The sequence below is a fragment of the Schistocerca piceifrons genome, chromosome 11, assembly GCF_021461385.2.
Source record: "Schistocerca piceifrons isolate TAMUIC-IGC-003096 chromosome 11, iqSchPice1.1, whole genome shotgun sequence".
Lineage (NCBI taxonomy): Eukaryota > Metazoa > Arthropoda > Insecta > Orthoptera > Acrididae > Schistocerca > Schistocerca piceifrons.
In genome coordinates this window covers 35461731-35489368 of record NC_060148.1, presented here as the reverse complement: position 1 = coordinate 35489368, position 27638 = coordinate 35461731, and the positions used below count along the sequence as shown (strand labels likewise).

Sequence of the window (27638 nt, the reverse complement as noted above, 5' to 3'; positions counted from 1 at the left end):
GAAAATAACTCCCGGAATGATTATTATATAATGTACTGTAAATGACTTGGTCCATAGTTAGGGAATGCAGGGTTGAATGTAAAAAATGTGGGGAATCCCTGCAGCTACAGAAGTAGCCTGGCAGAATGGAAAAGGTGTCGTTCACGCAAGCGGCAACTCGTCCCTTGCGACGGCTAAGGAGTCTGGCTTGAGCAGTGCTGTGGTTAATATCTCTCTAGCAGTAGCAGAACATTGTAGTTCATATTTTTGGAGTATTGAGGCAGAGGAACTTAAGAGTGTTACATATGGACCTCAGATGCTGCATTTGGTGATACCATGTATAAAGGCATTGTTTTTGGCCCTGCAAAAATATAATTCAGAAGGTCTATGACAGGGCGGGGCCAACAGTACTGCGATGACTACATCGCTGCCATGTTAACAGCCACTGCAAATCATGCCACCAGTGGCAGTGCCACCAGCCTTCCAGCAAAATGTTTATATTTGGCACTCTGTAAATGGACCAGGTATTTGTGAAATTTGGTTGATTTTAATAATAATCACGGTATTGCTAAAAGCTCTATCTTGCACCTGTGATTATCCCAAATCACAAACCTCACCAGGAATCCTATCCTAGTGAATTTAATTCCGAGTGAGCTAATTAATTATGAAAAGACTATTCAGCAGCCGTAAAAATAGTTGTGATTGCTTTCTAATGTGTGGAGTTATTGTGTTTCAAGTTCAGTTTAATAATTTGAGAAATACACCACTTCCAGTGCATTTTTAAATTGATTTGCATTACTTTTCTTAAATACTTTGCCTTACTTAAAAGCTGTCCAAAAATAGTAAAGTTGTTAGTTAAAAGAATAATAATAATAATAATAATACTAATTAGAAGTGAAAAAGATTATTAATTGTTGCATTTATGCACTTTGATCAGAATTACAAAGTTTTATTACTGTTCATTCCATGAGAAGGTGTTTGAACTTGAATTTAATGGTGTTGGCATTTGCCCACCCAACTATACTTTGAGAAGGTTAAAAGACTACTTTTCAAAGCACATTTGTTATTTGAAGAGTTATAGTTTGTTGTGCTTCGCTTAATGAATAATTATTGATGAGAATACTCACCATTTTCCATACACACTTGTGAAGATTTGTTAATGAGCATGGCTGTTCAAACCATGAAACTTTGAGGCCCTCATGTACTGAACTAGTTAGTTAATGAAGCAAAGCAAAGGTACCTCCACAGCCAGTGTAGTTAGATTTGCATTCTGTTTAATTGCTTCAAACGTTGCCCAATAAAGAAATATTTACTGCATTAGCTACTCAAATGTAAGCTGGGTAACGTAAAGGTATAGAGACCGTGTACTAGCAATGATGTTATATGGTAGGATCATAATATACCTCCTGATTTAAATCAATCATTTCATGCTTTGCCCTGTTTAGTATTGCTATTAGTATCATGTGTGTTGGTGACTGGTTCTATTAACTGCTGCATCTAGTTCATTCAAGGCAGGGCTTAACTTTTAAACTTTTAGGTGCCGTAAGGCGCCCCCTTCTATCACTCCCCACACTGACCACGGAGAGAGACTTGTGATAAGACTTACAATGAGAAATTCTTTCTTAAATACAGTTCTGAAATTCAGGTTTTTAAACCATAATATCTTATAATCAAAAACATAACACCACAAGGTTCCACCACCTGCCGTACCAGTGTCACTTTGCTCCATAGTTCTGCTTCACACGTATTGGCACCAAGTCATACTCACGACATCACGTTTTCAAATGCTGCCAGCCACAACGTTCAAACAGTTTCTTTGTAGCTGCTCTATGAACGTGTGTTCAGTATTCATCAACAAGGCATTTAGCAGTTAATGACTAAGATATTCCTGCTCCATCTGGGTCTAGTACAATTTCGATTTCCCACATCTTCACGCAATGTTAATTCTGTGAGCATTTTGTACCATAGCAGCTGATCGTTGCGTCGCGCCTGAGTTGATAATAATGCAAGATAAAGTTAAAACATTCCCCCCTCCCACTTCCTCACCCTGAGGCTGCCGTAATCTTTCTCCTCTCCTCTCCTCTCCTCTCCTCTCGTCTCCTCTCCTCTCCTCCCCACATGTTACACTGCCATGGGAAAAGACTATATGTAATGTTCTTCAGTCAGATTTTGTCATTTGAAACTTTCATGATAGTGAGTGAAAAAGAAATCACAAGTTTTATTTATACAGGTAATAAATAAATTCCCTTCTGAATGTAAAATGTAACTAATAGACTAAAAATATCTATGACTTAACTTTTACACTCGTAAAAAATTTAGTTGTTCCTATGTTACTAGCCAAAGAGAAAGGTCTTTACCATTTAATTAACATGAGACCCTATGTGTAAAAATTGAACTGAAAAAACACTATTGTTCCCAGAATGAGATTCCCACTCTGCGGCAGAGTGTGCGCTGATATGAAACTTCCTGGCAGATTAAAACTGTGTGCCGGACCGAGACTCGAACTCGGGACCTTTGCTTTTTGTGGGCAAGTGTTCTTTATGTTATAATAATCAGGAAATGATAAACTCGTCATAGAGATGGCAGATTTGTTCTTTTCCATAAGCCCATAGTGTCTTAACTGAGAAAAACATACTTCATGGGTAGCCACTGCAAACTGAATATTTATTTATTAAACCACAAAAAATCAAAAGGGACCTGTTATTATAAATGTTAACACATTTGCTGCAATCTGACCGAAAAATGTTTTACATGTAGAATACATCTTGTAGGAAAAGCAATCAATGCATTTGGCATTGGGAGAGAATTATTACAAAAATAAACATGCACTTATATTAAAATCAGCTTCACAGTGAAGTCGACCATTTCAGTCAAAGTCGCACTTATAACAATCATCCATCTTTGGCGAATATTTTACAAAAATGTCAAAGCTTCTTGAGTTCCATTATAGCTCTGTTAAAATTACTTTTTCATTTCCAATAACATACTGTGTATATAAAAAAATTAGTTTGTACGTTAAACCATTATTTAAACAATTTTACTTCAGCGGGCTGCACGAAGATGTTATACTGTTTCAAACAGCAGTTGAAAACTTCAAGAATCCCACATCTCAGTAGATTTTTAGCTCGATTTGCCGTTCAACAATTAAACCGCTAATGACCAATAAACTGAATCGGTGGGATTGAGTATCGATCTGTTAACTCATATATGATAAAATTACAAATGATTCCAAATCAAGAATATCACATTAATAATAAATTGTACCGAGCGTTAATTTTGAGATTACAGTTTTGTAGTTTGAAATATGAATTTAATTTCCCTTCACTCATAAAATAACAAGTGCTGTCAACATGCAGTATATATCTTTGACCTAAGGGTATACAACTTTGTTTAAATATTTCCCTTTAAATTTTATTACACTTTCAACATAGTGTATTAACTTAAAATGACAAACATCTGTTATCCTGACAAAAGTCAGTGGCATATGAGGAGTCAGTTTATACAGAATATACATTGTGTATTTATTGTTAAAAAGTACCTTTTTAGGATGTATTATTAACTGAACTCATAGTTTTAACTAAGTTCATACTCAGTGGCTCAAATAAAGGAAGAAAAAGTAAGCATTGTGAAATTATTTTAAACACAATCAATGGAGATGGATTACGAAAAACATTTCCATAATACAGAATTATCCTCATTATCCACTTTATCACTTCGTGCTTTTGACTGTGTAGCAAGTGCAGAATGATATCCCTTCACCATCCAAGACGCCCATTTTCATATCTAGCTACAGGTGGTCCCAGAAGTCTGATGCGTAATGAACTACAAACAGTGCAGATGTAGAGTGACGATCTCGGTGGTGTCATAATTAAGTTCATTGCAGAAATGCCACGTTCACACTCTGCAATCGACACTGCAATGCTGTTTATTATTGATACAAAATTTTTGAACATTGGTGGCTGTACAAGAACAGTTGGCACTTCTCCACTTAGTAGTGGTTTCAGACCCTGTTTGTACTCCCTGAAGTCCTTCATTATTTCAGAGGGCTATTAATCTTAAATCTTTCACACATTCGAAAAATCTCATTTTCTCCATAAGTGATTGATATGTTTTTAGGCCACAATTTCAGGTGAATGGCCTTCATGTAGTTCATATCATCATCGTAGCTTTCAAATGCATTCACTGTTGATAGCAACCTGGATCACAAATTATTTGCCAAGCTGCGATTAAACTGTTCATCAGGAATCTTAGAAATAATTGTTCTTTGAGAAAGTTTAACACAGTGAAAGTTCATATTTTCCAGTGCAATGTTAGCTACATTTGCATGTTGTCCCATTGCATCAAACAGACTTTCAAACATTTTTAATAAAAGTGTAATGTCGTCGTGAGCTTGAGCAAGGTTAACACTTGATCTTTGAAGCTGTAGGGATAGATCGGCCAACTCTTCTAAGGCATCAGAGATTACAGCTAGGTTGGAGACGAAAGTTGTAGATGACAATGTATTACAAAGCCCTTTGTAAGAAGACCGTTGTAAGAAGACCGTTGTGTTGAGTCTCGTTTCGTGTCCTCTGATACTTCTAAAAAATGACTGTACAGAGCCCTGCAATCTTTCCACACAGCTTTTACTGCCAATAAACTGGAGGCCACCCAACGAGTGTCAAAACACATGACCAATTTTTAAATTTCTAGCTCCAAACCTTTAGCAGCAACTGCCAACTCACTGCTGTTTTTCGGGGAGCAGCTGAAGATATTGCTAACTTTATCCATGAATATTTTAAAGTGATTAATTCCCACCACTTCTTCTATCGTGTCATGCATGGTGAGTTCTGAACGATGATTCAAACAATGCCAGATGAATAAGTTTGGAAACATCAGCTTTGCAAGGTCAGACTTTTTTCCTAACACGACAGAAGCTCCATCGCAAGTCAAAGCGATTAAATGGTCTTTCAAAAACTCACAGCCTAGTCCTAGTGATTCTAACTGCTTTAAAAGTTCTTTCAAGATATCAGATGCTGTTGTGTCATTTAGCTCAAAAAGTCGCAAAGAAATTGTCATGGCGTTTTCCCTTTTAACAATGTTCTGAACTAGACAATCAAAGCTTTTTTGTGTGAAAGTGAAGTGGCTTTATCCAAAAGAAGTGAAAATTTGGAGTCACTTTTTATTAATTTATTTATTAGATCTGATGTCATCTGGTCAGAAATATGAATCACTATATTAGATCAAGCAACATTTGAACATAGTATTCGGCCCATATCCAAACCAATTTTAATTTGGAGATCAATTTCTGTCTGAAACTCATTAAACAGTCTATTTAACTTTGCTTGCTTATAAGTTGTCCAAAAATACACTCAGTAACAACTTCTTGTTCCTTTACTGTGGAAGCGACGGAGTTCTGAATGTGATATTTTTCTGCGTAGTCTGGATTTTGTTTGCTAAACCGTGAGCTTCAAATGTGCAGTGATCAAACAGTTTTTTCCTAAGAGACGTTATTTGATCATGTCCCACATGAGCTTACAGTTCACTCAGTTTTAACCGTTTTGTTTTTTCAGCACCTAGTGTATATCTACAAACTTGGCCTTTTTTTAATAATCAACCACGGGTTTTTAGCTTTATAATCTGTACATTGTTCGACAGACCGACAATCTGGCTTTCCATCATCATTACAATTATCAATACAGTCTATAGATGTGTTGTCTGTATCCATATCCACCAACTTATAGAAATTTTCATTTTGCAACAATGACATAGGAGAAGGATTGTCTGCTTTGTTGTTTGCATCTTCTTCTCCAGCCACAGATGACGTCATGGATTCTACATCTAAACTGTGGTTTTCATTGCCCTCACTAACGTTTTGTTTTTAGGTTTAAAGAAGTCACTAATTTTTGTAGAGATACACATTACTATTAAACTCTCCTGTCCACTGAGTCACAATGTGTAAATAAACACTACGAACAAACCAAAACAATGCTGTCGGTTCTGAGCAGAACAACTGCACTGCAAGCGATTGACGTACAGAGAGTGATTGAGTAATATTGTTGAACGTGAATTCCTGAAGTGCCTGTTGGATTGTTTGTTGGCTTCTCTGTGAGGCAGCGATGGCTAACAAGGTAAACTGATTCAAATTGAAAAAGCCATAGACACGACCTGTCTGAATCGTGGACTAAAAAGACTGAATTCACATAGACATACAGACAGGCAACTGTAATGCGAGAACCACTTATGGGATTTACTTGTTTCTTTCTTTAACTCACAGATATATTCATTTACTATCTATTATTATATATTTAGCTACTTTAGGTAGCACAAGAAATAAGCTGTGGCTATAATTGTAAGTCAAGTCGCAAGAAACTGGGCTGCCGTCGTGCTCCTTACACTATTAGAGCAAAATCATTTGATTTTTTTAATGAATTGTAGACCTCAAAAAGAACCACAAAAAGTCAGCAAGAGCATATGTTTGTCTTTCACAGTAGAGTCACACTCAATTTTTCTGCTTTGTGGGTGTTTAAACAGCTGACTTCAGAAGACAAAAATCATCATTATTCTTCAACCTTAATCTTTTATTTAGGTACATCTTTTTGAGCTCTACAGTTTGGTACTACATAACGTGATATAGTTCTTATGGATTATGTAATGTATTTCAAGAGAGCATGCTGGCAGAAAACATTTTTACTTCACATAGCTGATGACATTTAAACGGCTGAACAGACTTTCAGAAATATAGCTAAGAACCGTCCCCATTAAACCAGCTTTCAAATAAAAAAACGGCTTTAAAATTGGAACTTTCGTTTGAGGACTATGCTGGGGCAGACAGACAGACTTAAGGGTCAAACATATACATGTCCGTTCTGCATTGGGAGTTCAAATTTGCCCCCTGTGGGAGCTCCCCTCTACTGTATAGCGTCAACCATGTTCTAACGAGGGTGCGGGCAGATAAAGACAAAGGTCAAGAGTGCCGTGGGCAAAGGGACATATCGGGTCGCAAGGCTGCCAACTTTTAGTCATTTTTGCTCCATTCGCACATATGATTTTTAGCTGTGACGTAAATTACAACATGGAATAAAATGATTTCGTGAAAGCACATTATAAAGACGTTCACATTCAAACATGGCTTACATTATTTCTCATTAACACACATAACATGAGATGTTGCCTTGCTACTACATTGCCGAGGTTGTTGGCAGTCGTATACAAAAGGCAATATGCACCAATCACAACTTTAGAATGATACTCCAATTATCTTGGGTATACTGTACGTGCGTACACTCACTCTCTCACTCTCTCACTCTCTCTCTCTCTCTCTCTCTCTCTCTCTCTCTCTCTCTCTCTACCTCCTGCCCGTCACATCATGTTGGCGAGCCATTGTCATGTTCACTTGTGCTGGTGCATCAGAAAATTACGGTTACGGTTTGATTTAATACACATGTACTACTTCAAATCTCCGGTACTGTACTGTTAAAAAAAAGGGGGGGGGGGAGAAAAGAGAGAATTAGAAGAAAGGGAGTTTCTGGGAGGTGCCAGAATGCATTGTGGCCAAAATTAAGCCCTGATTCAAGGTACATGTTGTTGTTAGGCATATGCTACAGTTTGCAATCTTATTGGCCATTTGTTTGACCTCCAAATTAGTATTACATTTATCTGCAAGGTTACGTTGCTCTGGTGTAATGTGAACAGATATAATGAAACAGGTGTGTGTGTGTGTGTGTGTGTGTGTGTGTGTGTGTGTGTGTGTGTGTGTGTGTGTCAAGGAAGGTTAGGTTAGCCTTAGCACTGCCTTCTGCTTTATTACATTGTTTGACAAGAATTCCTAATTAGGCTGGCGACTGATATTAATACATAACTAATATGTAATTAATAAGACTTGCTTTTGTGCTGGAGAACATCTGTTCCTCACACAAATGTTAAGTGTTGGTTATACTCTGCTGGAGTGTTTTGGAAACGAATCCCAGTCTGTTTGTCCTGTTCCCATTAGGTTATATTGTGGTCACAACTTTCTCAAAAATTCCTCACAGCGGTTTAAGGTTAGCACTGATTGCCTTTTATGGTTGGCCACATTACCGCTAAAAGCAGTCCCTTTGGAGGGGCCCTCCTGCACAATTCCCACCACATGTGGGTGGCTGACTTTCTGCAAGGCTGTGCCCTGTATTCTGTGACATTTGTATGGCTGCTTCGGTATCTTGGCATTTTCAGCTCTTCAGGAGGAAGGCAGAGCTTTAGTTGGTAAAGACATTTCCAGCTGGAGTACATCACAACCAGACACACACTCTGGAATCAGGTATTGAATTGTAAGGTGTATCCAGCAACAGATGTGCACTCGGAGCACAATTCAGGTATGATAATGAGTGAACTAAATTTTAAGAGAACTGTTATGAGAATTCAGTGTGTAAATAAATAGGATAGTGAAGTACCCAGGAATGGAATGGGAATTTTAACTTCTACGAGGCTCTAGACAACGTGATAATGAACGGCAATCAAGCGAGTATCCACATTTGTCTGCATAATCCGTGAGACAGGAGTCATAGCAACAGAATGCCAGAGAAACACCATCCAGATACTACAGAAGCAACCAAGCACTTGTAAGTGCAATAGCTAAACAGCTCATGAATAGAGCTTTTTGAAAAAATAACAACAACATGAAGAAGAATGGAAGACAAAGGTGATTATCTGTTTGAGGAAGATAAATTTGGAGTAAAGGATCCAGGGATAGTGGAAGGAATGTGTAAGAAAAATCAAGGCATCTTTATTGGATTTGAAGATCTTTACATGACATTTGACAGCATGAAATAATGAAAGTGTGTGAAATTTTTTTAAAAGGTACATATAAGATATATTGAACAGCAGGTAACATAGAATATGTACAATAATCAACAAGAATTGGTATTCTGAATTAAAGATTGTTAAAGATAAGGATGCAGGTAATCTCCACACACGTTCAGATGAACACTGAAGAATCATTGGTGGAACTGAAGAAACTTATAGCAATTTAATTAAAACTGAAGTTGAAAAGGATATCATTGATAAAATTCACTGGTGATATTTCTGTGTTCACCGAAAGTCAGACTGAATCACCAGAATTGGTGAATGTAATAAACAGTTGAATGAGTGCCAAATCAGGATTAATGAATGGAAGAAAGAGGAAAGTATTGGGGTGTGGCAGAAGTAACATTGGTGGCAAAGTTTACAGAATTAAGGACCACACAGTAGACCACTTGTACAGACTCTGGTACATGTGATGCTAATTTACACTGAGGGTCAAAGCACGGTTGTTATAAGGAATAATGTAGCATGGAAAAACAGGAGATTCCCCGCAAAACAAAGTTACTAATATCAAAGATATGCCTTAATTTGTGTTAGACATACCTGAATGTATGCTTGGAGCAGAGTACTGCATAAAAATTAATCATGGATTATGGAAAAAACAAGAGGGGAATCGGAGCATTGTAAATGCGGTGCTATTGACGGATGTTTAAACTAGGTGAACTCGTAACAGAAGAACTATCTAACATCTCTGCAGAATAGGTGAGGATAGTGTGATATGTGAAAAACTGTGACAAGTACAAGGGTCAGCAGAGTAAGTTATATTTGAAGGCATCAGGGAATAACCGCTGTGGAACTAGAGGTGGTTGCTGAGGTTAAAAACTGTAGGGAAAGACAGAGATAGGAAGACATGTAATGGTGGACTCTGGGAGCTCATGGCACTGCAAATCTGCTGCTCAGACAGACAGACACATTGTCAACAGAAGGCAGAGTTTCCCCTTTGCATGTCTGTGGTTACCGAGACTGGCTGTTACAGCAGACTACAGTGGGGCAACCAAGGTGGTGCACACCCTGGCAAGCTGAGGCTCTGCTGGCGTTTGCTTCTGTTTGGTGATTGCCGAATATATTTCTTTGTTACTAACAGAAACTATAGCAAATTATTGGGTTCTTTCTCCTCTCTCATTCCTGACAAGCACCAAAAATGGTCTCATAAATGTGTGTGTGTGTGTGACCTCTGCTAGACCATTCCAATACATCTAAAGTAATAGACATTTATCTCATCTGACAGTGTTACACATTCAGTGCACTCATACTCTCCCCATCACTAAATTTTCTGGGCATGACATTGTCTGAATTATTGAAACTTCCCGGCAGATTAAAACTGTGTGCCGGACCGAGACTCGAACTCGGGACCTTTGCCTTTCGCGGGCAAGTGCTCTACCAATTGAGCTACCCAAGCACGACTCTCATTCTGGAAACATCCCCCAGGCTGTGGCTAAGCCGTGTCTCCGCAATATCCTTTCTTTCAGGAGTGCTAGTTCTGCAAGGTTTGCAGGAGAGCTTCTGTAATGTTTGGAGGGTACGAGCCGAGGTACTGGCAAAAGTAAAGCTGTGAGGACTGGGCTTGACTCGTGCTTGGGTAGCTCAGTTGGTAGAGCACTTGCCCACGAAAGGAAAAGGTCCCGAGTTCGAATCTCGGTCCAGCAGACAGTTTTAATGTGCCAGGAAGTTTCATATCAGCGCACACTCCGCTGCAGAGTGAAAATCTCAGTCTGAATTATTGTTGGCATTTGTTTGCTGGTCTTTATGAATAAGACACTGAACTGTTGACAATAACTATTTTTCCTACCAACCTATTCTTAACTAACCTCTCTTCCATGGTACTATGATCTAGTCGTGGGGATACCACCTCTGATTGTATGTTTTGATTTTATTCCCAGTTCACTTTGCTGACCCTCATTAAGTCTAGACTGAGCATTTACACTTTGCTTTTCAGTATTTATATCTTATCTACCATATAATGTTGTGTGCACGCGCGTGTGTTTTGAGGGAACTCACCGCATTTGAGAGACTGTGGCCTGATCAGGTGGAGGAGTCGTGGGCCGCGCAGCAGCAGGTGTCTGGCGGGGTGCGCTGGCAGAGGTGGCGGTGGCAGCGGTGGTGGTTCTGGTTGTGGTTGTGGTGGTTCTCGTTGTGGTTGTGGTGCTGGTGGTGGTGGTGGTCCTCAGCTCTGTAACGACTGGTGCACTGCACATACAGAGAGGCAGGGTGTGAGCTGGCTGGGCGTGTCCTCGTGGGGATGTGGAGGTGGCTCACTATGGCCAGCACTGCTGAGGGACCATCCACACAGGGGATAGGGCTACAGTTAATACAAATGAATTACCAGTAAGCTAATAACAATCAGTTGTACCATCCGAGCTTTCCACGGCAGTCGCTCAACCCCGTACAACAGGTAGTTCAAATCTAAGTGCAGCCAGAAGGTACATACAACGCCCAATACTTGCACAAAACATAATTACAGAATTACTGGACAGGTTAGCTCAGGTGCTGTCGCCATCAAAACTATCCAAACGGCCTGAATTCCACTCCACCTAAATTGTATGATGATGATGAAGTCCCATATTCCTTGACAGAGTGTAGGGGAACGACGAATGCACCCACATAATGTTACTGTCTTGCAGTTCCTCTGATCTCTTTTCGATATGGGCATTTCACTCTACAAAACGATTACTAAAAGACCCCACTTGAAGCAACTGATTTGTAACACTGAGTCCACAATCAGACTAATATCACGATAATGTGAATATCGAAACCTGTTACAATTAGATGGCAGCTTGTAAACTCAAGTTTATTGCAATAAATGACTTTTTGGAAACTAAGTTTCAACTTGAAATTAAGTGACAAAACATTTGTATTAAGACTACCATCCAGGATTCCAACTGAGCACCTATTGTCTCTGTTAACTAAGTACGAAAGATCTTAAATATCATTTCAGCCACAGGTAAGCATGTGTGTATGTGTGCATGTTGGAATGTTGAAATGGCTTCGCATTGTGTTCGATGATTCAAACCTAGCAACTAATAGGATTGTTAACTAAGTGCAGTAATACATTACATATCCAAATATAGCAATATGAGAATCTGAACTGTCGAGAAAAAGTATTTTGTTCCTTTACTGGGATCTGAATCCACCACCTCCCGTTGTTTTCTAACCACAAATACATGTTAAACATCTGCTTAGTTTAGCTGTAGCAGGATGTGCCCATATATGAACTGGAAATAACCTAACGGAACATTCTGTGTGGGGTGGGAATCTATCCCTGCATGCTGCATGCACCATCGTTGTTGACTGCACACAAGATAATGTTGATTATCGAATTCTTTTTCGCCACTTGCTACGAGGTACGTGTTTTAACTTTTCAAGCAATCATTTAAAGTTTTGTGTGACAGACTTGAAATCGACACCAGCTGTCATAGTTGACAAGACATGCAGAGGCGATAAAAATCAAAATTGCTTTTCTCCTCTGGTTTTATGTGCATGACACAATGAAAATCTTTGCAGACAACCATGAATACAATGGATGCTAATAACTATGGACATATCCGTGGGAAGAACTTCGTAACACAAAAGAGCTTCATTACACCAGATGTGTACTGTTACATTCTGTGGACTCACATTAGCCTTTGATTTTAAGTTTTTTGTCAGGACCAAACATTTTTGTTTTATGAAGGTGGAGCCAAATAGTTCAAATGTCCATCCAACCATCCTGTTTTAAGTTTTCCTTTATTTTCTTAAACTAAGCAATGCAAATACTGTGAGCATTCCTTTGAAATGGCACTATCTATTTCCTTTCTAACATTTCAGAGCTGTAGATTCTATTTTGTCTCTAATGGTCTTGCAGTCGATGGGATGTTTGACAATTTCTTCTTTCTTTCTTCCTCAACATTTCCTATGAATTAAAGTGCCGCATGATGGCTAATTGGTCACATTTCATGACATTTGGCAGTGATCGATTGAGCCATACTGGTAAACCACCACATCAAAACAAACCAACTGCAAATGAAAAAATTATTTCCTGACGTAATTTCTTTGACACACTTACCACATACACACACACAAAATAATACAACAAAACAAACACATTTCCAGAATACAAAAGGACTCACAAGCTGAAAACTTACACACACACACACACACACACACACACACACACACACTGACAACACCACACAGAAAAGAACCAGCTGGTACACCATAACCTACACACAAACTAACACACGTAAGCAGAGCCAAAATAAAAAAAAAAATACCACACCATAACACACACACACACACACACACACACACACACACACACACACAAACGCATGCACGCACAAATGCGTACACAAACAGATCACAGATACTTCAATAATTACACTTGAAAGTTTCGCAATAACATTCGATATTTGGCAAAAACATTTGACAGTCGGCAACAGAAACCAAAACATTGCATTGCAACAATCTTTCAGTTCATAGTGCTGTGGAATGTGGGAAAAACTGCAAATTGGCATTCATAAGAAGAACACCAAAAATGCAATGGGAGTGTAATATGTAAGAAATTGTCCACACAACCTGTAAGTACAGTTCAAAACATTACTACTTAATAGGAAATACCAACCACCAGAACTGTTTATAACCTATAGGCACAGTGACAAAAATGTAAATTAAATAGCTAGCATATGTACATATTCCAGGCCACTGATAACGCCTTGCAGAAAATAAACTCTAAACGCGTATGGCACTAAAATTGTGTTTTATTCAGTTGCTGTCAGCTGGTCCATAAGTAAAAATTATGAATATACTGAGATGCACAAAATACTTCATGCAGCATTTTCGAAGGTTTAAACAACAATCCTTATGACCTTCAAGTGTACAATATTCAATAAGTCACTCCAAGAATATTTTATAGCTACAAATAAAAAATTATGATTGATAAATATACTTATTCCAACCTGCATGACAACACGTCAGACAAAAGTCTATGATATTATGCATGAATCTACTTGTTTCAATTAAATTATGGATGGTCCTTTTAGGCTACATGCATCAATGTAATATGCTACATGAGGAAAAATGATGGACTTTCTTACGCACTTGCACAGTACATTTTTAGGCCCCCTTTTTCCACATGGAATTTATATGGAGGGATTATCTGTGCTACATAAGTTACATTTACTGAAGACAAGCCTCATCTTTGCCAAGATTGACGGTGTTAATAATAACAGAAGAAATTATAATAATGAATGATCTCTTCAAAAAACTATTATAGTGGATAAACATGGCTGCTTAGTAGCTTAATACCACTTTAAAGTAAAAAATAAATTCCTTCTGAAATTATAATAAAGGAAAGCCACTTCAAGAATAACAATGGACGCATTCTCAAACAACAGTCACTGCCTATGATTGACTTCCTTATATATCAAATGACCTCTCTTCTTTTAGTAAAATTATAAGCCTCTATCACAATAATAAAGAGCTAGAAAATAATTAACGTTCCTTGACACAATGGCACACTACTGCAGTTATAAATGTGACAATGGAGAACATTCTGGAAGTTTGATTGATACTTGTCGCTGAGTTTATTTTGTACGATCTAATGTTGGTGTAACCTAAACTCTTACAAGATCACAGCAGCTCAGGTGGGAGAAAACACTTCCTGCAGAAATTTCTGTAGCCTACAATAATGCCAGTAGTGCAGCTGACAATTATGCGATTTTATTTCAGTGATTACAAAAACAACTCTAAAGTACACATTAGGTAGCTGAGGCAACTAGTGACCATTGACATGGATTAACAAGGAAAAGAATGTTTTGTAAAGGCTGTAATGAACCTCAGGGAAACGGAACGCTCATCCAGTGACGAGCATCCTTCGTTAACAGCAAAACAGTGGCACTGCATTGAAAGTAGTTTGGTGGTCTGTTAAAATTGCTCTGGCTTCATTTGCTTAAGCTCTATATTCGAGTCACTGATCAGCCAAACACTTGACTAGTATTAACAGACCCTCTTTGCCTCCGGTGACTTCTGTTTAACAACATAAGGTTCCACTTTCCTTCCTAATCTACAATAAAGCCGACGCTCCTTCACTACCTGCTGGAGGAGAGTCTGTGTATGTTGGGCCATGACAGAGGCAGACGTCCAGCTAGTGGAAGCTCACCATTAACCTTTCTTGCACCAGAAATTTTATTTCATCCCTGAAACAATTGTCATGTAAAGTCACAGCACACTTATTTGAACTTGCAATGTTGAAAATGTTGGTGCTGAACTGGGAATCTAACTTGGATATCTCTTTCTGCCATCTTTAACACTTTTCGGACAATACAGTTCCATCGTTTTGTTGAGTCCCCAACATTCCACAGTTTTCCAGGTTTCAATGAAAGGGGAAGGTCTGGTTTTAAATACTGGTTGGGTACAAAAATTTTCGCTGTGTGATTTCAAGTTGTAGCATTCGCACTGCAAATAACATGTGGAAAGCAATTACGATTTTTAGCATTTGTGCATGCTAACATCAACAATAACAATTGGTGCCAATTTTGACTATGAAACAGGCAGAGAACGTTTTATCCTATCATTTCAGATTTATAAATTCCACTCCTAGTGGCTGGTGGAAAAGTATTTGACAGGTGCGTAGCCAGTGGTGATAGCACATACAGGGTTAAGAGTCCCAGTCAGCACAGAACTTTTCCTCGCATAATTTCTAGTTCAGACATGAGCATATCTCACTGGTGGTGAAATGAACTGACATTGTGTATCTATATGTGGCTAGAAAACAACACGATATATGCTGGGTTCGAAATGCAGCAGGGGAATACTTTGTTGTATAATCATTTCAGTTTCATCATCCCTCTAGCGGTGAAAAATTTTGATACATAAAATTATAACAGTTTATTGTGCTTCATTCACAATCCCTGCCCAAAACAAAACTTTATGCCCCATCATATCAAGTTTGAAAAAGTGCATATGATGTCACATGCAGTTAAAATGATAGTTAAGATCTGTAGTGACCGGATTGGAGTCCTGGATCACAGTCCAATACAAAAGCATGTAGTTTGAAGCTGAATCTTGCTTTTTGAAATCTCATTTATTGTAATTCACTTCAGTTTACAAGCACTGAGGACCATCATCTCTGGTAAAGGGTTTTCTGATATTTACATTACTGTGGTATTGGTTTTCATATGGACGATAATAGACGAAGTGCAAGAAAGTTATGTGCCTGCATACAAACCAGGTGGAATGCAGTTCAGGAAATTTGGCTGCTTCTGAGCATGGTAACACACGCATATAAATTCGACAGGCACGAGACTCGTCTGATTGTCAAACATTTCGTATTGTAATTAATGTGATACTTTGATCATCAGACATCGTTCAAAGCCTGTCTTAAAACTGGTCTTTGAAAGGTACAGCTAATGAAATGGTTGACAGCGTGTTTCAAATTGAGCTGGAGAAGGAAATCAGTACAGCGGGCAGTAAGGCACGGTGAAACTCGTGATTTGACAACAGAAAGAGGCTGTGGGTGTGGAACAGTTACATGTCATAACAGTATTACCACATTCATCTCAATTTCATTAATTAAATACGGTTGACAGGAATTTAAGTATTTTTCAAGTGAGCATCCTCACAGTGTAAGCACACATGAAACCATGGGGTAGTTAAAGTAAGCTGTGTCATTCCCCAGTGATGGAAAAACACACACTAATGTGTGTGTGTGTGTGTGGGGGGGGGGGGGGGGGGGGTGATGAGCAATGTTTGTGATTGATGATGTAAGTTGTGCTGTAAACTTGTAAACTTGCTACTGAAATAAAATTAAGTTTGTCCTCCACAAACAGTAGGTATGAATGGTAAATTCCGTGAGAATTGGAAGTCTATCTAGAAGGGCTGGCATGGGTACAAGAGGGAGTAGGATGAACATGGGATAGTGAGACATCCTCCCCAAAAAATGGGAAAACACTGTATCACTTCACTGTGTGAAGTGGACACTGTATGAAGTAAAAAATAATTCTGCTTACATGTGGTTTTATACGTCTTATTTTAATTATTAAAATCATATGTACCTGTGGTGTATAAAATTTGTGTGTAATACTATGTATAATTTTGAGAGGCTGGGGGGGGGGGGGGGTGGGTGTCAAGTGGAATCAGTGAAAGACAGAGGCAGTTCCAGAACCAAACATTGTATATCTGTCTGTAACTGACACCCAATAGTGTGGGAAGTATGAGGCAGTGAACTAGGTGAAGATCACGACAAGAATCTATTATACATCATCAAGAGAATTTTTAAAATGTACACAAAGATAACTGTTAGTAAAAAGATTCCCGTTAACAAAAATTTTTTCAAACATAAGAGTTTGAGTCATTTCCCACAGCGTGCATAACGAGTTTGGAATAATGTAATGTTTTACATTTTTTTCAAGAATGTAAATAACAATTGTAATATGTTTATTGCTTGAACAATGAATTTTGAAGTTAATCTTTATAGAATACAAGAGAAAGACACTGAATGATTTACAACACTGGCTCTATGTTCATTACAATTGGTTCAGGGAATGCACATAGTGTCATCTCAAACACAAGATTTCTGATATGCCACATAGCACATAAAATATTACGTAAGTATTAAAACCTAAATGAAAAATAAATGATCATTTATCAGTGTTAGTAGCTAGTAGACTTTTATGGACATATACAATTGGAAAATGGTGCAGAATAAAGGTAACTCTGGACGCAGAGAGACTTCAATGCTCACAGAAATCAGAGGCACAATAGCAACAACAATGGATGGGATAGATAATGTCATAAGGTGTGCCACAGGAGAATGGAAGCCTGTAGTTTTCACTGGGTGGCTATAGTAAAGCCATAGATCCACTGAAACACACACACACACACACACACACACACACACACACACACACACACAGGGGTGGACACCTGTTCGTCGAATACACAGTAAGGCATGGTATTCTGTGTGTCACAGAAGGGAACGTATCCAAGCACTGCGTGAGCTTTATGTAATGCTGAGTACAGAGGCGAACAAAATGAGGTGGGAAGACTCAACTTTATGGGACCAGCTGGAACTGCGCTGCAAGAGGTGTGAGCAGTCAGCCACTGGGGCACCGATGCTTACTTCACCTGGTTTTCTGAACATCTTCCATACAAGCCCTCACAGCAGAGCATTCTTTTATATTATGCGTCTTTAGAGCAATTAACATCTTCCGTGTACTATCTGGATTTGGAGAGAACCAAGAATTATCTTGGAATAGTTACTGGCATATGGCTTGCACGTGGAAAGAAAGTGACAGACAACTACGTAAGAGCCAAAGCTGTAATACTAAGGTGTGAATAACGATTACTCGGATAGTCTCCTTTACTACACAAAGAAAATTCCACAGGTCAACATCAGCAATATAAAATTGTAGATAAGTTGCCGCCCTCCTCTAATCATTCTGCAGTACACTACCTTGCTCGAGGTGTCGGCTGTAAGTGACTTACTCGGTCATCATCTTCATGCAGTGTGGCACTATTCAAAGGTGTCTCATTGTCATCAGCCACAGAGGCAATGGACAACTTTAGAGACCACTTCATGGGAACAGGGCTACAGCAACCAGTACAGGCTGCCGGTTGCAAACTACACCCGTCACTGTGTCTGAGCCTGTGCTGGGCAATACAGCTTTGTGTCCACAGCAGTCTGCCTCATGCTCTATTCACACAGTGAGTGTACCCTCTGTCATGACAGTTGATGCTAAAACCTAAACAACCACTTTCTGTATACATGTAGTTTAATATAATGCCCACAAACTGGCTCTTTGATGCCTTTTGTTAGCTAACATACCTGGTAATGAACACTGTTCAGTTTAGGGGTTCGCTGAAACTGCTACACGAGGGTAATGATAGCATTGTGAGCTATCGTGAAATGACTGTCTATGATGGTGTATTTTACAGCAGACACACGTCTACGAAAATTCAGTGGGAAAAATTATACAGTTGGAAATACACACACCTAGAACCGAGAGACACTAATCAGTCGGTTGTCTCACACTTACCTGGTTTGTGGTGGTGGATCATACAGCAATCTGCTCACTTCGATCAAGTCCTTAGGTTGATGAAGCATCGCATCTGCCCACCCCTGAGTGGCCATCACCTCGTGGGTACGTGCCTTAATAAATTCGATGGCGGCTCGCCTGAGGTCACTGCAGGAGTGGCGGACTGCGAGGACGGCCGCGGCCGCCGCGGTCTCCACGGTCAGCTGAGCGGCCACCTGCCGCTCGCACTCCGCCTTCAGCCGCGACGCCCCGTAGTTATCTGCTGCAGCCAGCAGCTGGGGGGCCGTGCCGGGCAGCTGGGGGGCCGTGCCGGGCAGCTGGGGGGCCCGCTGGGTGTACAGGTAGGAGACCAGCTGCCTCAGCACCGGGCCCCCGATGTCGGCAATCCTCACCACGCCAGTGCTCGCCTCGAGGGTGTCGTGGGCGAACATGGCCGCGAACACAGGGCTCCTGTCCGCCAGGACGGCCCTGTGCACCACCAGCCGAGTCTCACCTGCCTCGAGTATCACCATGGCGTCGTCCCCGGCGTCCAGCAGGTCCCCCAGGTCGACAGCCACCGTCTCTGTGATGTCCTTAACTGCTTCCATTGCGGACGATTCTGAAACACGGCAACACGGAGCAGCCGTTTCAGCATACAGGTGACTGACAATACTTCTACGAGTGACAGCCACATCTGTCTCCAGCGACAGTTGATAAATACAGGGTGAGTCACCTAACGTTACCGCTGGATATATTTCGTAAACCACATCAAATACTGACGAACCGATTCCACAGACCGAACGTGAGGAGAGGGGCTAGTGTAATTGGTTACCACAAACCATAAAAAAATGCACGGAACTATGTTTTTTAACATAAAACTACATTTTTTAGTTGGAACCCCGTTGGTTTTGTTAGCACATTTGAACATACAAACAAATACGTAATCAGTGCCGTTTGTTGCATTCTAAAATGTTAATTACATCCGGAGATATTGTAACCTAAACTTGACGCTTGAATACCACTCCTCCGCTGTTCGATCGTCTGTATCGGAGAGCACCGAATTACGTAGGGATCCAAAGGGAACGGTGATGGACCTTAGGTACAGAAGAGACTGGAACAGCACATTATGTCCACATGCTAACACCTTTTTATTGGTCTTTTTCACTGACGCACATGTACATTACCATGAGGGGTGAGGTACACGTACACACGTGGTTTCCGTTTTCAATTACGCAGTGGAATAGAGCGTGTCCCGACATGTCAGGCCAATAGATGTTCACTGTGGTGGCCATCATTTGCTGCACACAATTGCAATCTCTGGCGTAATGAATGTCGTACACGCCGCAGTACATCTGGTGTAATGCCGCCGCAGGCTGCCACAATACGTTGTTTCATATCCTCTGGGGTTGTAGGCACATCACGGTACACATTCATCTTTAACGTACCCCACAGAAAGTAGTCCAGAGGTGTAAGATCAGGAGAACATTTTCATTTATGACATCGGTAGCACCTATCATCACAGTGGGTAACGCAAAGTTGTTCAATGCGCTAACAGTTTCGCAAACCGTCGACTTTTACACGCATGTTCGGCACAAACTGTTCTCCTGGTTTTCTGACGACCGACTTTCTCTCTCGTGGTATTAATCGTGTTTCGACGTCTGAGCTCCTGGTTCGGTTCACGCCTGATTGGTTCGTGACTGCAGTCCACAAAGGACTGCCGCTTCGATCGGGTGGTCTGTACGACCGGCAGAAACCTTTTTGTACTAACTTAATCAGATTTTTACGTTTTGCACAAACTGCAACACCGTTACAGGTTTTCACGCTAATTAAGGCCGTGTAAGCATGGTCTCTTCCGAATGTAGTTTTGACCAAAATGCGATGCCGGTAGCTGGAGTCCAGAGTTTTTCTTTATCGTGCCTTTTGCGTTGCTCTGCAGATATTTCCATAGCAAGTTTGAAACGCGTACGTTTCATAGGCAGCGATGGCGAGCCACAGAATCTCTGACCAGAGAGCATGTAGTCAGTGCAGTTGCGAGAGAGTGATAGCGCGCGAGAGTTCAGTTCTGCTGCGAGGCAGTAGTGGTACGTAGCGAGTCGCGAGAGCATGTAGTTGCTGTTGCGAGTTAGCAGTTGTGTGCGAGGAGTCGGCGGGCGTCGACATGGCTCTATGGTCGAGATTCAGGACGAGGTATATTTTTTAAATAAGGTAATGAAGCAGCTTTGCGCACATCTGATAATGTAATGGATCTTAAGTGTAATTAATTTGTTCAAGAATCGCCCCAATAATAATTTTGTTTTCAAACCAAGCATTTTAACAAAACAAAGAATCCCTTTTTGAAATAATATTTTCCTTGCATTTCCTTAAAGAAAAGTCTCCCTTAAATTAAAAAAATATATATATTTGCGATGCATTTCCTCCAAGCTATGCGAAAAATAAGAGCAGATGCAGTATTACTGAGGTAAGAATTTGAGTTTAATCAGGGCCTAAAGATCGACATTTCGGTCTATTTGTGTTTTCATTGTCACTGAGATTTCACTTTTTATTGAATTCATATCAGCTGAGATTTCATTCATTTTTTGTTGAATTGACTTAACATTTTTGTGGGGAGGTTACACTTTGCTCCATTTATATTTAAACATTGTCTTTCAAATGTCACGGGGGAGGTTACAAGTTCCATACCGTGACAAATATTTCTTTATACCTAACCCAGAGGTGAAACAGCAACTTTCATAAATGCAGCTTTGAAACTTTTTAATGCAATGAAATATTTTCTTAAGAATTTTCATCCCCTATTCCACTCCTTTAGGGGTTGAATTTCCAGAAACACTCAAACACGTATTTTTTTATTTTCTGACTGAGAAATCAAACACTAGTTTTTGTAGTTCTAGCTCCAAAATTACCTTAATAGAGACATTTCTCAAAAATCCTTCATCCCAATTTCACCCCCTTATGGTTGAAATTTCGCGCAATCTTCTTACACGCACCTCCTGGAGATTTCCAGTTTCGGTTTGGGCTGGGACATGATGGGTCAGACGGGCAGGACATTCCCTTTTATGCAGAGAGATTATTAATTAATAATCATACAGTAATTTTTGCTCACGAATTGACCTGGTGACCGATCTCGAGTTATTTTCCGTCTAAGCTTATGGCTGATGCCGTTTATTTATTCCATACTTTTATCTTTCGTTACTGTGTAAAACCAGTCGCACAGTAACAATTCGTTTACAAGTGTATCTGGATTTTTTCGTATTTTCATTATTCCTCGGAACATACGCGTTCCCAAAGTAACTGGGAAAATTAGGCGCACGCCTCATGTAAACATCCTAATTAAACGGAAGTCCAGCTCCGTTATAACTTGCGTAGTTACAGTTTAGCGCAAGCCGCACCTCGACACATGTTCAGTCATTCTGCGTATATTTCGGGTGACCTAACACAGTTATACAACCGCTGTGAAGAACCGTAACCGAACTACACTCCTGGAAATGGAAAAAGAACACATTGACATCGGTGTGTCAGACCCACCATACTTGCTCCGGACACTGCGAGAGGGCTGTACAAGCAATGATCACACGCACGGCACAGCGGACACACCAGGAACCGCGGTGTTGGCCGTCGAATGGCGCTAGCTGCGCAGCATTTGTGCACCGCCGCCGTCAGTGTCAGCCAGTTTGCCGTGGCATATGGAGCTCCATCGCAGTCTTGAACACTGGTAGCATGCCGCGACAGCGTGGACGTGAACCGTATGTGCAGTTGACGGACTTTGAGCGAGGGCGTATAGTGGGCATGCGGGAGGCCGGGTGGACGTACCGCCGAATTGCTCAACACGTGGGGCGTGAGGTCTCCACAGTACATCGATGTTGTCGCCAGTGGTCGGCGGAAGGTGCACGTGCCCGTCGACCTGGGACCGGACCGCAGCGACGCACGGATGCACGCCAAGACCGTAGGATCCTACGCAGTGCCGTAGGGGACCGCACCGCCACTTCCCAGCAAATTAGGGACACTGTTGCTCCTGGGGTATCGGCGAGGACCATTCGCAACCGTCTCCATGAAGCTGGGCTACGGTCCCGCACACCGTTAGGCCGTCTTCCGCTCACGCCCCAACATCGTGCAGCCCGCCTCCAGTGGTGTCGCGACAGGCGTGAATGGAGGGACGAATGGGGACGTGTCGTCTTCAGCGATGAGAGTCGCTTCTGCCTTGGTGCCAATGATGGTCGTATGCGTGTTTGGCGCCGTGCAGGTGAGCGCCACAATCAGGACTGCATACGACCGAGGCACACAGGGCCAACACCCGGCATCATGGTGTGGGGAGCGATCTCCTACACTGGCCGTACACCACTGGTGATCGTCGAGGGGACACTGAATAGTGCACGGTACATCCAAACCGTCATCGAACCCATCGTTCTACCATTCCTAGACCGGCAAGGGAACGTGCTGTTTCAACAGGACAATGCACGTCCGCATGTATCCCGTGCCACCCAACGTGCTCTAGAAGGTGTAAGTCAACTACCCTGGCCAGCAAGATCTGCGGATCTGTCCCCCATTGAGCATGTTTGGGACTGGATGAAGCGTCGTCTCACGCGGTCTGCACGTCCAGCACGAACGCTGGTCCAACTGAGGCGCCAGGTGGAAATGGCATGGCAAGCCGTTCCACAGGACTACATCCAGCATCTCTACAATCGTCTCCATCGGAGAATAGCAGCCTGCATTGCTGCGAAAGGTGGATATATACTGTACTAGTGCCGACATTGTGCATGCTCTGTTGCCTGTGTATGTGCCTGTGGTTCTGTCAGTGTGATCATGTGATGTATCTGACCCCAGGAATGTGTCAATAAAGTTTCCCCTTCCTGGGACAATGAATTCACGGTGTTCTTATTTCAATTTCCAGGAGTGTATGTGTGGCATCTGGAGCAGAGAACAAGTTTTCCAAGCATTTCTCAAGAGAACTTTCAGGGATTAACGATCTCTAAAATGTCGCTGCACTGCTGTTACGGTTTTCCGGTAGTGTCAGACGGCGTGCATCGCGTCAGCCCAGAGGGAGCGGCAGGGCAGCCGGCTGTGCTGGGAGCGGAGCCTGTGCGCATGCGCAGCGCCGGTCAGCTGGCTCGCCAAAAGGAGTCAGGCATCACGTACCGCTCACGGATCGCATCGGATTTATTTCAGCCACAGACGACACGAAAAGAAGTTTCATCGACATGGACTTTTAGTAACTTCCAATTTGGGTAGAAAATTCGACGTTGGCTACATAGATTTTATTTCTCATTTTATTATTTGTTATTATGCAGGAAAGCTCCCGAACCAGATACGCATGTTGGGTGCGACATTACACAAGTAAAGGCAGCAGAATGCGCGTTCTGTTCCTACTTGTCTGCGTTACTTGATGCACTGTTTTGTTTTTTTTACATCTTCACTCCCCTCCCACACACACACACACACACACACACACACACACACACACAAAATGCGACACTGTAGTTCATCTCATATCTGATACACGTTGTCAATATTTCGAAATTCTGCCGTCCGTTACCGCTTTAACACACAGCATGTGACACAGCGTGTCCTACAGAGACTGGCATTCACGATTTGTGCAGCAGTTTCCGCAGTCCATGGTCTCGTGGTTAGTGTCCCAAGTTCGATTCCCGGCCGAGTCGGTGTTTTCCCTCTCTACGGGTCTCGGTGTTTGTTCAGCCACAATCATTGCCGGTCGGTTTCACCGCCGCGCAAACCGACAAATTCGAGTGAAACAGGTGGTATTTCTCCTACCGGCCGAGCAACCCCAAACGGGATCATCTCCCGGTCAGTTCACTTCATTTTTAGGGTTCCAGGCTAGGCGCAAATTGAGACGCATATAGCGCGTGTGGCGCGACGCAGCGCAGCGCGCGTTTTCCTAACTTCAGGTTCAAATGGGGCCGCGCAAACTGCGACGCGACGCGACTGGGACGCGACGCGCGGCGTTGTGGTTGCGGCTCAGTTTCTGGCGACGCGCGTCACGCGAGCACCGCGGGAGGGGATGGGGGGGGGGGGGGGGGGAAGGCAGTCCTGCCGTGTGCTCACCCCGGCATGGCGCGTATGGGCGGTGGAAGTATTGCCCGTCCGAAAAATACAGCCTTATGGTATACCGAATTTTATTAACACCGAGTAGTGTTTCGTCTTTCGCCGTTCAAGCGCTCCATCTATTTACGTTACTCCATAATAGTTTTCAGTTGCAAATATCTCTACAGTTCTTTTGGTTTGTTTCTTCTTTTGTCAAGAACAATGGACAGTTCAGTAACTGGTGAGCCCTTCGCCACTGGCATTATCATCTTCTGCCTCCGCCATGTTTTCAGATCGTAAGAAGGGATAGACGATTCATCCTGAGGGTAGTGAATAAGGAACTAAGGAATAATTATAAAATCAAGTGATTTAGAAAAGAGGCAGGAAATTAAAATAAGGGTATCTACTTGCTGCCTGTAATGCTGACGTATCTCTACGACCTGCTGCAAGAAGTCGAAAAGGCGTTATTTCCACAGGTATGACCTCTTTCTGCTTCTGATAAAACGTCGAAGATATGAAGTACGTAGCTTTCACTGTCGTTACTTGGATATAGGTGTAATAAGAGACATTATAGTATGTACCTGTGGACATTACATTTCCACTGCAAGCTAGAAACACTCGAAAAGCAGTCAGAAATAGCAGTGTTTCAATTGGCTCGCCAAGATGAGAAACAGCATTTCAATTGTTGCATGCACATTATTCAGCATTAATAAACTAATTATACAAATGAAAAAATGGTCCGTATTATTACGAAAGTAGGAATATCCTAAAAGAGTGTGGCGCTTAGATATATTTAATTTGTTGAAATGTACTGCTGACAAAGGCAGATCTACTTTCATGACAATGTTCTTCGAACTGCAGCTCACAAGGCACACATGGCCAGCTTCTGCATTCCTGTCGCGCGTATTATCCTCCGCTGCTGACAATACACTCTGACCAGTGTGTTGTGCAACAGACCGATTCTTTCCTTTTCTCAGTAACAACTATTTCATTCGCTATCACACAGTTTGCCCAGCCGTAGGTGAGTAACCAGCATCCGGCAGGTGCGTATTATTCCGCCTGAAGGAACGGTCGTCATTATTTTAATACTGCTCAGACAAGAGAAGCAATAAAATCCTTTGGTAAGTTTCCATTCCAGTCCCTCAGTGTTAGACACCAATGGGTTACGGGCATTCGACCAAAACTCCAACATAATTGGTAATTAATTTTTGTGTGAGTTGTTAACCTTTTCTCATTCGAAGAAGCGTCACCATTTATGAGTAACGGACACACTTCTGTTGACAATTTTAATTGTACTTTGTCAAAACACAGTGTAATTTGCGCAAACTCATCTCACAGCAGCTACTGCGGCAGAATCCTGAAACAGAGTCACTCAAAAAACAAGTAACTGGCAATCACAGAAGTCAATAGCTTACGAAAACCTCAGTGTCGGTTTGTAGTAACATAAGAGAAGAAATTTCATTTTTATTTTCATACTAGGAAAATAAAATGAGAGAGGATTGTAGCCTATCCCCGATGTTATTCAATCTGTATATTGAGCAAGCAATAAATGAAACAAAAGAAAAGTTCGGAGTAGGTATTAAAATCCGTGGAGAAGAAATAAAAACTTTTAGGTTCGACGATGACATTGTAATTCTGTCAGAGACAGCAAAGGACTTCGAAGAGCAGTTGAACGGAATGGACAGTGTCTTGAAAGGAGGGTATAAGATGAACATCAACAAAAGCAAAACGAGGATAATGGAATGTAGGCGAATGAAGTTGGGTGAAGCTTAGGGAATTAGATTAGGAATGAGACTTAAGGTAGTAAAGGAGTTTTGCTATTTGGGGAGCAAAATAACGTATGATGGTCGAAGTAGAGAGGATATAAAATGTAGACTGGCAATGGCAAGGAAAGCGTTTCTGAAGAAGAGAAATTTCTTAACATCGAGTATAGTTTTAAGTGTCACGAAGTTGTTTCTCAAAGTATTTGTATGGAGTGTAGCCATGTATGGGAGTGAAACATGGATGATAAATAGTTTAGACAAGAAGAGAATAGAAGCTTTCGAAATGTGGTGCTACAGAAAAATGGTGAAGATTAGATGGGTAGATCACATGACTAATGAGGAGGTGCTGAATAGGATTGGGGAGAAGAGGAGTTTGTGGTACAACTTGATTAGAAGAAGGGACCGGTTGGTAGGGCATGTTCTGAGACATCGAGGGATCACCAATTTAGTATGGTTCAAATGGCTCTGAGCACTATGGGACTTAACATCTATGGTCATCAGTCCCCTAGAACTTAGAACTACTTAAACCTAACTAACCTAAGGACATCACACAACACCCAGTCATCACACCCAATTTAGTATTGGAGGGCAGTGTGGAGGGTAAAAATCGTAGAGGGAGACCAAGAGATGAATACAGTAAGCAGATTCAGAAGGATGTAGGCTGCAGTAGGTACTGGGAGATGAAGCTTGCACAGGATAGAGTAGCATGGAGAGCTGCATCAAACCCGTCTCAGGACTGAAGACCACCACCACCACCACCACCACCACCACCACCACAACAACAACAACTAGCAAAATCTTGTTCCGCTAGCTGTCGATAACTCAAGAAATTAGTACCAATGGAGTCAAAAAAATAAGAAGGGAAGTATAAGTACTGATATATCGCCAAAGATAAAGTTCCCTGTGTTTACGAATTAGCAAAATACTCTCCTTGTGTGCTATCATTCGCCAATCTTTCGTTTCGATGTCTCGAGCGGTTTAGGAGATACGAGAGATGTTGCGAGTATTTCATTCTCGCGGGCGTGAGATCGGAAGTGAGCGCGCTACGTAGGATCCG

At 41.4% G+C, this 27638-nt stretch overlaps 1 protein-coding gene across 1 annotated transcript in view; it reads right to left on the bottom strand.

Moving 5' to 3' along the window:
- Positions 1-27638, bottom strand: part of LOC124720531 (BTB/POZ and MATH domain-containing protein 3-like) — a 98305-nt gene that overhangs the window by 30114 nt on the left and 40553 nt on the right. The window contains exons 2-3 of the mRNA XM_047245888.1: positions 18807-19404; positions 10792-10980 (exon numbers count right to left, since the gene is read on the bottom strand). Coding sequence (XP_047101844.1) covers positions 10792-10980; positions 18807-19393 — 776 coding nt within the window. The 5' untranslated portion in view covers positions 19394-19404. The remainder of the gene's footprint in view (positions 1-10791; positions 10981-18806; positions 19405-27638) is intronic.